At 41.2% G+C, this 14,994-nt stretch overlaps 1 protein-coding gene across 1 annotated transcript in view; it reads right to left on the bottom strand.

Moving 5' to 3' along the window:
- Positions 1-14,994, bottom strand: part of PDGFD (platelet derived growth factor D) — a 256,512-nt gene that overhangs the window by 17,285 nt on the left and 224,233 nt on the right. Inside the window, exon 5 of the mRNA XM_073662109.1 lies at positions 2,068-2,266. Coding sequence (XP_073518210.1) covers positions 2,068-2,266 — 199 coding nt within the window. The remainder of the gene's footprint in view (positions 1-2,067; positions 2,267-14,994) is intronic.

Raw genomic sequence — 14,994 nt, 5'->3', positions numbered from 1 at the left:
CTTTATTTTCTGTGGACTACTTGGACCGAGGAAAAAAAAATTATACGGGGCTGTGCACATGTCCAATCATAGGTAAAAGTGCTATCCGTGAAAACTATGGATAGCACTTATACGAGAAAATCGGACGTGTGAATGAGTCCTAACAGGGATAAAAGTTCCCTGTTCCGCCGATCGGTGTGGATCCCAGGAGTCAGACACCCAGTGATCAACAAGTTATTACCTATCCAGTGTCAAAGATCCAGTGTCAAAGATCCAGGGTCAAGGGTTGTGCTCCCCAACAAGTGACCATAAGAGGAAGCAGCTGTGTGGCACAATCCAAGATTGTCTATTGTGGATTTTAGCATAAATTCCAAGGTGAAAACGCAAAAAGAAAAATCACCATCTTTAGATTTTGGAGCAGATTTTAGCAAAATTTATCCTATTCAATTCTAAAGTTGCTGTAAAAATCAACAACAAGTATTAACATGCTGCAGATTTCAAATGTGAACATGGATCACAGGCCTCTCCCCTTTGACATCACCATTCTGAGCTCACGGCAAAGCGCAGGCTGAGCCTTTAAAGCACAGACAGCAAATCTGTGGCACTCCACTAGAAACACTCTTACAAGTGTACATCCAATTGGAAGAGTGTTTCAAGTGGGGTATCACAAGGCTCTGTCTTGGCACCAGTGTTGTTCAACATTTTTATAAATGATCTAGATAGGGGAACTGAAGGTAAATAATCAAATTTGCAGACAATGCAAAGCTAGGAGGGATATCTAACACTAGAGAAGAGAGAGAAAGGGTTCAGAAGGATCTAGATAAGCTTGAACAATGGGCGTGACTAATAGAACGGTATTTAACCAGGAGAAGTGCAAGAAAAACGAAAATGACACCTATAGAATGGGAAGAATAGAACTAAGCAACAGCATGTGTGAAAAGACTTGGATATACTAATAGATCACAGACTGCACATGAGTCAACAGTGTGATGCAGCAGCAAAAAAGGCAAACACAGTTCTGGGATGTATCAAAATAAGCATAGAGTCTAGATCACGTGAAGTAATTATTCCCCTCTGCTCCTCCTTGGTCAGGCCCCATCTGGAATACAGTGGCTAGTTCTGGTCACCACATTTTAAGAAAGACATCGAAAAACTGGAACAATTCCAGAGAAGAGCAACCAAGATGGTGAGCGGACTGCAAACTATGTCCTACGAGGAACCATTAAAGGACCTGGGAATGTTTAGTTTTCAAAAAAGAAGGCTAAGAGGAGACTTAATAGCTGTCTACAAATATCTGAAGGGCTGTCACATTGTAGAGGGATCATCCTTATTCTCATTTGCACTTGGAAACATGAGAAACAATGGGATGAAACTGAAAGGGAGAAGATACAGATTAGATATTAAAAAAAACTTTTTGACAGTGAGGGTGATCAATGAGTGGAACAGGCGGCCACGAGAGGTGGTGAGTTCTCCTTCAATGGAAGTCATCAAACAGAGGCTGGACAGACATCTGTCTGAGATGGTTTAGTGAGTCCTGCATTGAGCCGGGAGTTGGACACAATGACCCTGGAGGTCCCCTCCAACTCTAACATTCTAGGATTTCATGAAATCTCTCTACTCTGTACTGTGAACAGACCGTAGCAGAAAGTAAGAATTTGGAGGTGACACCACCACATGTGACAGCTCAGGAATGTCAGAATTTTAATAGCAAGTACATTATAACGTTTCTTAATTTCTGATATTTTACTAATCTGAGTGCCCAGAAAAGCCCTTTAAGTACTGTATCAACAGGGAGTGTCACACCTCCTGTCTCACCAATGGTTCAGGCAGCAGCTCTCTCCCTCCTTCCTGCAGCTCGGCCTTGTCAGACAGGCTGCTGTGTACAAGCAGAAGCCCTTCACAAGCTCCTCAAGAACTCACTCAATGGAGAGAATATTTCCATTACAGCAATGGATTAAATGACAATGTACTTTGCTTAAAACCCAGAGCTACGTATTGAAGATAATCTGGTCAAAACAGCTACTAAGTGTCCTCTTTGATTCGCTTTCTCGTCTTTTTATTGAATCATGTTTATCAATTCTCTTTTACCTTTAGATTTTCTTTCTTGAAATGTTCTTCCACGAAATTGAGATGTATCGGTGTATAGATTTTCCAAGTCCTCTTGCCATGTGTCAGGATTGAAGTGTTTAAGTACCTCTTCAACAGTGTCAAACATAGCGATAGTCTGGTCAAGAGCCTCCGCGGTGAGCGTGGAGTCTGTGACTGATGGCGAATGATAGGAGACTCCCTAAAAATAGGAGAGAGTCAACGATAACATCTCTATTAGACATAAGTTTAGAAAAAAAAAAAGAAAATATTCTGCTTTTGGCTTAATTTTTCAGTATCTTTGGGAACATTGTAAATCATGTGGAACGGCATAACCATAAAACATCTGGTGCACTCTCTAAAGAGCAGGAAGCATCGGAGGGTTACCTCTGACCTCAGGAAATATAACGTTTCAAAGCACAAAATGGAAATATGTATACATTGCATGCACAATATATGTATATGTAAATTAAAGAAAAAAAAAAGGAATAAAATATATACAGTCTATATATATTTATACATAACCTGTCCAAACCCTGGGCAGCATGAATCAGAGCAAGAATGCAGACAGATATATTTTTCTCTGAAAAGTGAAAACGTACCCTAAAGATCTGACCATGAACCATAGGAAGAGACAAGACTAGTCCGGTGCCACCCCAGTCGGCTTCTTCCAGTTCTTCAAGAGATGATTGACAGGTCTCTTCCATCGCGAGAGACCTGTCAATCACCAGTAGCGGTAATAGGAATAGTTTCTTCTCCGGTTGAATCTTTAAAGTATTGTAACTTTCAAAGTGTTTCAAAGAAAAATATACCTGGGAGCAATCATGCGGCCGGGCTCTGATTCATGCTGCTCGTGGTTTAGGCAGCATAAATCAGGTGACAGGATCCTTTTTTAAAACAACACAACGACATAACCAGACAAATTAAAAACATTAAGGCACCGATTCATCAAGACCGCTAGTCTTGATGATGAGCGCAATGGAGTAAGGTGGGCCAAATTCATTAAGAGGTGTGCACTTCTAAATTAATTTGTCACACTTTTCAGCCATCATACGCCAGTCAAAGACTGCGGTACATTTGTGCTGTAATTTATGCTACCTCCGTGGCACAAATTATGATTAATATGACAACCATGCTTGGCCACGTTCCCTATTGGCTAAGCTTCACTAATTTTTCAAAAAGTTTTTTAAGTTGGCACTGCAGGGACTGGTGAAAAAAAGACAAAAAAAAAAAAATCACTAAACATTTCAAATAGTTTTACGCCAGAATTGTGGTGATGAATACAGGGCCAATAGCATGTGTATGGGAAGCACAGGAACAGTGCACTGTACTTTTAACAAAAAACAACACAATAGCACTTAAGTAGCACTCTAGCATTTTTTAATTCACTATTTGCTAGACTATGTTCACACTAGGCCTTTTTTTCAGCGTTTTTTTTCTGCAGTGAAACCTGATCCTTTGGCAGGAAAGAAACTGCATCAAAAATGCAGATCTTGGTGCATTTTTTGGTGTATTTTTGCTGCGTTTTTCAGGATCCCAAAGATCAGCTTTGCTTCCACCACAGAAGCATGAACACAGGTCACCAATGCAAGACATATGTGAAACCATAGTAACCAGAATTACAAGTGTAACAGTAACATTAACATTAACAGGAATCGTTTTTCTAAAACACTGGAAGTGAATTGTGTCTGTAGGACACTATTTACTTTCACACTATGGTCTGCCATTAAGTTGCTCAGAGATTGTTCAATTTTACACCTCCGTGGGCCACAGGTATTGTTCAATCTCACACTTAGCTCAGCCAATGTTTACTTTGTATCCAATCACTAATTTAACTAAACTGTCCTAATCCAAACTGCCATCTCAGGTGACCAAGACAAGATGGTAAAATCACAAAAATAATGGAGTTTCACATACTGCTGTACTTGCTTTTTTCACTAAAAATGCAGCAAAACTTGATAGCTATGTTCACACTAGGCGTTTTTTCAGCGTTTTTTCACCACCCTCTACTTTCAATGGGTGAAAAAAGCTGAAAGAATGAAGGAAAAAATGCAGAAAAGAACGCTGAAAGAAGTGACATGCTCTATTGTGCAAAAAAACATGCATAACGCAAAATACTGATGACACAAAAACAATTATGTGTGCATGAGATTTCTGAAATGTCATAGACTTTGCTGCTACTGTAAAACGCAACTGAAAATTTTCATAAAAAAACACTGAAAAAAAATATGCTGAAAAAACGCCTAGTGTGAACATAGCCTTAGATATCATTAATGCATGTTCAATGCATTCATTAAATACTTACCAGCCATTGTATTCTGCCATTTCCAGAGCTACATGTGACTGCAGTTCTGACCATTCGGCTCACTACAGCGTCTTCTGTACCACTGGAAGTCACTTTCTCAATTTAAGACTATGAGACTCAGATTAAGGCTATGGCCCCACTATCAGTATTTGGTCAGTATTCAGTCAGTATTTTTTCTCAGGAGTGGGAGCTAAGACCAGGAGTGGGTGATAAATGCAGAATTGGTGACTTGTTTCTATTATACCTTTTCTCTGATTGTTCCTTACCTGGTTTTGGCTCCCACTCCTGAGAAAAAATACTGACCAAATACTGACCGTATACTGATAGCGGGGCCATGGCCTAAGGCTTACATTAAAAGAGGAACTTGCAGTCAGCGATGTGAGCCGGCCAGTCATAGCTGCAGTCACATTTTGCAGAAGAGGGATCGGCGCAGCGCTGGAAACGGCAGAAGACGGCAGTATTTTAATACATACACTGAACATACATTACTGATAGCTAATGGATAGTGAAATAAAAAAAAAAACAATATTGGAATGAAACTTTACACGTGAACCTGCCCCCTTCCACACACAAAAAAGGCAAGCTTATTAAATTCCTAACCAATAGCACCAAGTCCAACCCCCTAGGAAATTCAATGACAATTAATACATTTCATGATATTTTGAGTCTTGGTATTTTTATAACTTTTCTCTGATTTACATCCAATGTGAATTACTTACATATGGAAGATGTTTGATCTATTTTTTTTCCTAGTTCAGCCACCAATTATGTTATTGATTTGGTCTGTTAGATGACTGTGTGTAATTCCCGGATACATTATCTAATTGATTCCATGCACTGTCCACTGTCCTGGTGCAGGCTTGTTTCTCATTCTCGAAGGACGGTACATCTAATTACAACTGTTATGTTTCTTTTTATAAGAGAATCTAAACCATGACTACAGGGAAGTGTTCCCCAACGTGGAAGCTACAACTACCATCACGCCCAGAACATGATGGGAGAGGTAGTTTCAAAACAAATGAAGAACAACAGGTAGGATAACACTGTGAACAAGGAATGAAGAATTATCCCAACCGTCGCCCGCTGACAATAAGAGCTTACACTCTACAGGAGAGAGAGAGGACCCCACTGACCATAACAACTTACACTCTACAGGAGAGAGAGAGGACCCCACTGACCATAAGAGCTTACACTCTACAGAAGACAGAGAGGACCCCACTGACCATAAGAGCTTACACTCTACAGGAGAGAGAGGACCCTGCTGACCATAAGAGCTTACACTCTACAGGAGAGAGAGGACCCTGCTGACCATAAAAGCTTACACTCTACAGGAGAGAGAGGACCCTGCTGACCATAAGAGCTTACACTCTACAGGAGAGAGAGGACCCTGCTGACCATAAGAGCTTACACTCTACAGGAGAGACAGAGGACCTCACTGACCATAAGAGCTTACACTCTACAGAGAGAGGGAGGACCCCACTGATCATAAAAGCGTACATTCTACAGGAGAGAGGGAGGACCCCACTGACCATAAGAGCTTACACTCTACAGAAGAGAGAGAGGACCCCACTGACCATAAGAGCTTACACTCTACAGAAGAGAGAGAGGACCCCGCTGATCATAAGAGCTTACACTCTACAGGAGAGAGGACCCTGCTGACCATAAGAGCTTACACTCTACAGAAGAGAGAGGACCCTGCTTATCATAAGAGCTTACACTCTACAGGAGAGAGAGGACCCTGCTGATCATAGGCGCTTACACTCTACAGGAGAGAAAGGACTCTGCTGATCATAAGAGCTTACACTCTACAGAAGAGAGAGAGAGAGGACCCTGCTGATCATAAGAGCTTACACTGTACAGAAGAGAGAGACTTGCCCAGTGATTCGGGAGATGGAGAACAACTCTGCTCTACAAACTGTGCTCCTCTGTCATCCGCTGATCCGTGATGACCCTGGTACTGACCTCCACTGTCAAAGGTGTAATAATCCCCTAGATGTCATAGCTGCAGGGCAGTATGGGGAGACCTGCGCAGCCACGCAAAAATGCATTAGCCCGCGCTCTGATGCTTCAGCAGTGTGGGAAATGGCTCTGGGGGAAGTTTTTTTTTCTTCAGGAAGTTCAACTCAGATTCAATCCTCCGCAGATCGATCTGCTCCTCTCTAAATACATTAAAAATGTCATTATATAAAACCCCCCAAAAATGTTAATGTACCATAATGTACCAATATGTGAAAGGGGTCCATGAAGCCACTTTCATTCAATTAGCTTGCAAATTTTGATTTTGGTCTCAAAATAGCCCTCAACAATGTAAAGGAGCCCTGAGGATAACACCTATTTGCCTAATTCCGGGGACCTTATCTAACAAGGGCCAATGTCTCAGAAGAATCATAGAATCATATGATTCATCTGAGACATTGGTGACTTAATGACTCATGACTTAGTCACACTTATGATACCACGTTAACCAAATATTCATTTACTTGTTTCCACTAAACTGCTGTGATATCCAAGAGCACTTGAAACTAAAAAATCTTCACCTTAAGTTCAATTTGGGCAGTAAAATTGCTACTTCTCACCCCAGCTTTATTTCACTCCTCCCCCTAGGAACCTCTGCTTTTATCCTTTCTCCCAGTAAGGGTTGTGCATGGCTGCTTACTTTAGGACACAGTGCCTCATTGGTCAATAGGTTGTGTCAGGTATTGTGGCTCATCTCTACTGAATAATTGAGGTTTAGATGCAATACTACACACAACCTTTGGACTAGTACGGCGCCGTTTTTCAAAATGAGCAATTTTTGTAATCCTGTTCAAATCTTTTCCTATACCTTACCCATACTGCAATCCATGCACTTATTATGATCCCCTGCCAAATTGCAAATTGCCTTCCTTCATTTTCTCTGCAGCTCTGGGGATCACTACCAAGCAATTATATTTCTCATATGTAACTACTCCATATTTTTATTTCTTCACTTGTAATTATTTTGGAGGAACATAGTGACCAGACACAAATTACCTAATGAAAGAACGGAGCAGTCATCAGTATTACTCATGGCGGCAAAGGTACAGGCGGCAATTAATTGGCCTATTCTCCATTCAGCGCCTTGGCCGCTATTTATCACATTCCGTGTGTTTACTTGCTGAGCTTCCAGGAGTTATCATTCCAGGTATTAAATTGTTTATGAGATATAAATCAAAAAAAGTGCAATTAGCGAATATGTTGGTAGAGCGGAGCAAAGCGGCTAAGATTAACTCATAAAAGAGAGCCACAGGCTATTTCACATGACAGCATGCAGGACAGCTGTGATCCCGCCAATACATCTGTCCAGGCACTCGCTGCCAAACTAGATAATGTACATGACAGAAATAGTCTGGCAGTTTGACATCAACCTCTGCTTGGGATTGTTTTCTAAATTGTGTGGTTCTTCCATTTCAGGCTAAATTCCCAAAAAGAATATTTCTTCCAGTGCTGCGACTCGGTAATGATCTACAGTATATCACATAGCAAGCCATCAAGAATGCCGCGAGGAGCAATAGAAGCAAATCTGTGATTCTTGTCGTTGTGTAAGAAACTAGAGAAAAGTCATGTTAATAGAATAGAAAATAACACCGTACATATCATTATGGCTTTTTTTTTACTAGATACTCATTATACAGTGGTGGCCAAAAGTATTGGCACCCCTGCAATTCTGTCAGAGAATACTCAGTTTCTTCCTGAAAATGATTGCAATCACAAATTCTTTGGTCTTATTATCTTCTTGTAATTTGTCTTCAATGAAAAAACACAAAAAGAATTGTCCTAAAGCCAAATTGGATATAATTCTACACCAAACCTAAAAAAGGGGGTGGACAAAAGTATTGTCACTGTTTGAAAAATCATGTGATGCTTCTCTAATTCGTGTAATTAACAGCACCTGTAACTTACCTGTGGCACCTAACAGGTGTTGGCAATAACTAAATCACACTTGCAGCCAGTTAACATGGATTAAAGTTGACTCAACCTCGGTCCTGTGTCCTTGTGTGTACCACATTGAGCATGGAGAAAAGAAAGAAGACCAAAGAACTGTCTGAGGACTTGAGAAACCAAATTGTGAGGAAGCATGAGCAATCTCAAGGCTACAAGTCCATCTCCAAAGATCTGAATGTTCCTGTGTCTTCCGTGCGCAGTGTCATCAAGAAGTTTAAAGCCCATGGCACTGTGGCTAACCTCCCTAGATGTGGACAGAAAAGAAAAATTGACGAGAGATTTCAACGCAAGATTGTGCGGATGGTGGATAAAGAACCTTGACTAACATCCAAACAAGTTCAATCTGCCCTGCAGTCCGAGGGTACAACAGTGTCAACCCGTACTATCCGTCGACGTCTGAATGAAAAGGGACTGTATGGTAGGATACCCAGGAAGACCCCACTTCTTACCCCGAGACATAAAAAAGCCAGGCTGGAGGTTGCCAGAACTTACCTGAGAAAGCCTAACACATTTTGGAAGAATGTTCTCTGGTCAGATGAGACAAAAGTAGAGCTTTTTGGGAAAAAGCATCAACATAGGGTGTACAGGAAAAAAAAAAGAGGCATTCAAAGAAAAGAACACGGTCCCTGCAGTCAAACATGGCGGAGGTTCCCTGATGTTTTGGGGTTGCTTTGCTGTCTCTGGTACTGGACTGCTTGACCGTGTGCATGGCATTATGAAGTCTGAAGACTACCAACAAATTTTGCAGCATAATGTAGGGCCCAGTGTGAGAAAGCTGGGTCTCCCTCAGAGGTCATGGGTCTTCCAGCAGGACAATGACCCAAAACAAACTTCCAAAAGCACTATAACATGGTTTGAGAGAAAGCACTGGAGACTTCTAAGGTGGCCAGCAATGAGTCCAGACCTGAATCCCATAGAACACTTGTGGAGAGATCTCAAAATGGCAATTTGGAGAAGGCACCCTTCAAATATCAGGGACCTGGAGCAGTTTGCCAAAGAAGAATGGTCTACAATTCCAGCAGAGCATTGTAAGAAACTCATTGATGGTTACCGGAAGTGGTTGTTCGCAGTTATTTTGGCTAAAGGTTGTGCAACCAAGTATTAGGCTGAGGGTGCCAATACTTTTGTCTGGCCCATTTTGGAGTTTTGTGTGAAATGATCAATGATTTGATTTTTGCTTCATTCTCTTTTGTGTTTTTTCCTTGCAACCAAATTAAATGAAGAGAATAATACCAAAGAATTTGTGATTGCAATCATTTTCAGGAAGAAACTGAGTATTATCTGACAGAATTGCAGGGGTGCCAATACTTTTGGCCACCACTGTATATACACTTTCCTGATATTCATAAAAAATAGAAATCCAGAGTAGGCGGACTTCAAGTGCGATGCTAACTCAGGAACAAATCATAGAACAAATTAATTAAAGGCGATTTGTCAGCATGTTTCAGTGTCAAATCTGACTCCTTGCGCAGGACAACCACATTTGAAAGACTATATATATGTATGTTGTGCATAGTCTGGTCTTTTCTGTAGTAACATATGAATGCGAAACCTGGATGATAAAGAAACAAGACAGAAGAAGAATCAACACCTTTGAAATGTGGTGCTGGAGAAGGATGTTGATAATTCTATGGATGGCAAGAGGAACAAACAAATCAATTTTGGAACAACAAATCAAGCAAGACATGTCACTGGAAGCAAAGATCACCAAGCTATGACTTATCTACTTTGGACATATCATACGAAGAGCACAATCACTGGAGGAGGACATCATGGTCGGAAGAATAGAACGAACAAGGTGAAGAGGAAGATCAGCAATCAAGACAATGTCGGAGAAGACGCTGGTGGACCTATTTAGGCTTGTACGTGATAGATCTTCCTACAGAACGTTCATCCATCAGGTCGTCATGGCTGAAAATTATATATATATACAGTACAGACCAAAAGTTTGGACACACCTTCTCATTTAAAGATTTTTCTGTATTTTTATGACTATGAAAATTGTACATTCACACTGAAGGCATCAAAACTATGAATTAACACATGTGGAATTATATACTTAATAAAAAAGTGTGAAACAACTGAAAATATGTCTTATATTCTAGGTTCTTCAAAGTAGCCACCTTTTGCTTTGATGACTGCTTTGCACACTCTTGGCATTCTCTTGATGAGCTTCAAGAGGTAGTCACGGGAAATGGTTTTCACTTCACAGGTGTGACCTGTCAGGTTTAATAAGTGGGATTTCTTGCCTTATAAATGGGGTTGGGACCATCAGTTGTGTTGTGCAGAAGTCAGGTGGATACACAGCTGATAGTCCTACTGAATAGACTGTTACTTTAAGAAATGAAGGTCAATCAGTCCGAAAAATTGAGAAAACTTTGAAAGTGTCCCCAAGTGCAGTTGCAAAAACCATCAAGAGCTACAAAGAAACTGGCTCACATGAGAACCACCCCAGGAAAGGAAGACCAAGAGTCACCTCTGCTTCTGAGGATAAGTTTATCCGAGTCACCAGCCTCAGAAATCGCAGGTTAACAGCAGCTCAGATTAGAGACCAGGTCAATGCCACACAGAGTTCTAGCAGCAGACACATCTCTTCAACAACTGTTAAGAGGAGACTTTGTGCAGTAGGCCTTCATGGTAAAATAGCTGCTAGGAAACCACTGCTAAGGACAGGCTACAAGTAGAAGAGAATTGTTTGGGCTAAAGAACACAAGGAATGGACATTAGACCAGTTGAAATCTGTGCTTTAGTCTGATGAGTCCAAATTTGAGATCTTTGGTTCCAACCACCGTGTCTTTGTACGACGCAGAAAAGGTGAGCTGATGGAGTCTACATGCCTGGTTTCCACCATGAAGCATGGAGGAGGAGGTGTGATGGTGTGGGGTGCTTTGCTGGTGACACTGTTGGGGATTTATTCAAAATTGAAGGCATACTGAACCAGAATGGCTACCACAGCATCTTGCAGCGGCATGCTATTCCATCCAGTTTGCGATAAGTTGGACCATCATTTGTTTTTCAACAGGAAAATGACCCCAAACACATCTACAGGCTGTGTAAGTGCTATTTGACCAAGAAGGAGAGTGATGGGGTGCTACGCCAGATGACCTGGCCTCCACAGTCACCAGACCTCAACCCAATCAAGATGGTTTGGTTTGGGGTGAGCTGGACTGCAGAGTGAAGGCAAAAGGGCCAACAAGTGCTAAGCATCTCTGGGAACTCCTTCAAGATTGTTGGAAGACCATTTACGGTGACTACCTCTTGAAGCTGATCAAGAGAATGCCAAGAGTGTGCAAAGCAGTCATCAAAGCAAAAGGTGGCTACTTTGAAGAACCTAGAATATAAGACATATTTTCAGTTGTTTCACACTTTTTTGTTAAGTATATAATTCAGTGTGAATGTACAATTTTCATAGTCATGAACATACAGAAAAAATTTTAAATGAGAAGGTGTGTCCAAACTTTTGGTCTGTACTGTATATATATATATATATATATATATATATATATATATATATATATAGCCTACCGTTCAAAAGTTTGGGGTCATTTAGAAATTTCATTATTTTTGAAAGAAAAGCACAATTTTTTTCAATGAAGCTAACATTAAATGAATCAGAGATACACTCTATACATTGTTAATGTGGTAAATGATTATTCTAGCTGCAAACGTCTTGTTTTTATTGCAATATCTACATAGGTGTATAGAGGCCCATTTCCAACAACCACCACTCAGTGTTTTAATGGTATATTGTGTTTGCTAACTGTGTAAGAAGGCTAATGGATGTTTAGAAAACCGTAGAAAACCCTTGCACAAGTATGTTAGCCCAGCTGAAAAAGGTTTGGCTGATTTGAGAAGCTATAAAATTGATCTTCCTTTGAGCTAGTTGAGAATCTGGAGCATTACATTTGTTTGATCTATGAAACTCTCAAAATGGCCAGAAAAAGAGAACTTTCATGTGAAACTCGACAGTCTATTCTTGTTCTTAGAAATGACGGCTATTCCATGCGAGAAATTGGCAAGAAACTGAAGATTTCTTACAATGATGTGTACTACTCCCTTCAGGGGAGAGCACAAACAGGCTCTAACCAGAGTAGAAAGAGAAGTGGGAAGCCTCGCTGCACAACTGAGCAACAAGACAAGTACATTAGAGTCTCTAGTTTGAGAAATCGACGCCTCACAGCTCCTCAACTGGCAGCTTCATTAAATAGTACACGCAAAACGCCAGTGTCAACGTCTACATTGAAGAGGCGACTCCGGGATGCTGGCCTTCAGGGCAAAGTGGCAAAGAAAAAGCCATATCTGAGACTGGCTAATAAAAGGAAAAGATTAATATGGGCAAAAGAATGCAGACATTGGACAGAAGAAGATTGGAAAAAAGTATTATGGACAGGCGAATCAAAGTTTGAGGTGTTTGGATCACACAGAAGAACATTTGTGAGACGCAGAACAACAGAAAAGATGCTGGAAGAGTGCCTGACGCCATCTGTCAAGGATGGTGGAGGTAATGTGATGGTCTGGGGTTGCTTTGGTGCTGGTAAAGTGGGAGATTTGTACAAGGTAAATTGGATTTTGAATAAGGAAGGCTATCACTCCATTTTGCAACGCCATGCCAAACTCTGTGGACAGCGCTTGATTGGAGCCAATTTCATCCTACAACAGGACAATGACCCAAAGCACACCTCCAAATTATGCATGAACTATTTAGGGAAGAAGCAGGCAGCTGGTATTCTATCTGTACTGAAGGGCCAGAGCAGTCACCAGATCTCAACCCCATTGAGCTTTTGTGGGAGCAGCTTGACCGTATGGTATGCAAAAAGTGTCCATCAAGCCAATCCAGCTTGTGGGAGGGGCTTCAGGAAGCATGGGGGGGATTTCTCAAAATTGCCTCAGCAAATTAACAGCTAGAATGCCAAAGGTCTGCAATGCTGGAATTGCTGCAAAGGGAGCATTCTGTGACGAAAGCAAAGTTTGAAGGAGAAAATTATTCTTTCTAATAAAAATCATTATTTCTAACCTTGTCAATGTCTGGACTATATTTTCTATTCATTTTGCAACTCATTTGATAAATAAAAGTATGAGTTTTCATGGAAAACACAAAATTATCTGGGTGACCCCAAACTTTTGAACGATAGTGTATATATAAAATAAATACATAGTAAAAAAGCCAGAGTGTTACAGTATGTATGATCATTTTTCTCTAGTTTCTTACATAATGACAAGAATCACAGCTTTGCTTCTATTGTTCCTTGCCACAGTTGCCAAATTTTCAAAATACACAAATTTTGGTTTTCAAAAAGTTTGCTGGTTCAGTTTTATTAGTGGTAGTTTGCATTAAAACACCACTCCAGCGGTATTTTTTCGGTCGAGTGGTGCTTCTAAAATAAAGTCCCTGCCCCTAATGTTATACTCACCTGCCGCCGCCTGCATCTTTTATCGGCAACGCTTCGCACACAGAGAGAGATGCTGGGAGAAAAAAACGGAATGGAGAGAAAGTATTGCTGTATAATCAAGAGAAACCAGGTGGAAGTAAGAGGATCCTAATATCCAGTGGGATTGTTTATAGCCTTTGGTGCCAGTTTTTGAAATATTTCAGTAACCAGCATCTCCTGATGGAGTAATAAAACTTCTCTTTCTTCAACACCATCATCTCCACTGTATATCCTTTAAGGCCAGCAGCGCAGCAGAATTATCCATATATTCCTTTCTGCTATTGCATTGACTGCTGGTTCACCTGGCTAGCCCTGCATATAACCAGGCTAGGTGTTCACCTTAGGCAGTCAGCTGGGGGAAACTGACCAGAGTGGATTATATTGGAGCTGGAGAGAGACAAGCCAGAATCTCTCTCTGAGAGAAGACTGCCCAAGCTGTATGCACCAAACTGCAAGTTGTTATGGACAATAGCTGTTTTTTTTTACTGAACTGGGACTAGCTCAGCCATGTCTGAGTAGACAGGGGCTATTTTGTTTAGTTAGCGTCTGGAAAAGGCTAGGGATTTTGTGTTTATGGTTTTGTTTTTCGGTGCTGTGCAACCTGTGGAAATAAAAGACACAAGAATCCAATGCCTGTGTTAGCAGAGCAGACTGGATGCCTTAAAAGGGGGCTGGTGCTTGAAATTATTGTATCTTCAGTAGTGATGAGCGAGCATACTCGCAAGTACTCGGTACTCGCCAGAGCATCTCAGTACTCGAGATGCTCAAAGCTCGCCGAGTACTTGCGAGATGCTCGGGTGGATGCTCAGGTCCCCTCTGTGCATGTTTGGCACTCTTTAGAGGGCCAATCAACATGCAGGGATTGCCTGCCACTCACTGTAATGCCGCAGCCATGTTGGTTGTGGCATTACAGTGATTGGCTGGCCAAACAGCGTCATCAGGTCTATATCAGACCTGGCGCCGCCATGCTCGTCACAGTCTACTCCGCAATCAGGCCGTGTAGGGAGAGGTGCTGCTGAGCTAGGGAGAGATTTGGTTGTGTATTAGCTAGTGTAGGGAGAAAACAAGTACGTTACACATATCCATCTCAACAAACAGTCCTTCTGAGGACTAATCCATCTGCAGAGATATCAGGCAGGCAGTGTATATATACAGTCAGTCAGTGTATATAGCAGACTGCAGTGCATATAGCACAAGAGGCTTCATTCCAGTTCTGCCTTCTGCTGCTGTTAG

The sequence above is a fragment of the Phyllobates terribilis genome, unplaced genomic scaffold, assembly GCF_046119375.1.
Source record: "Phyllobates terribilis strain yellow unplaced genomic scaffold, ASM4611937v1 Scaffold_2__4_contigs__length_985480577, whole genome shotgun sequence".
Lineage (NCBI taxonomy): Eukaryota > Metazoa > Chordata > Amphibia > Anura > Dendrobatidae > Phyllobates > Phyllobates terribilis.
Note: the sequence above shows the minus strand (reverse complement) of the source record. Positions and strands in the feature narration are given on the sequence as shown.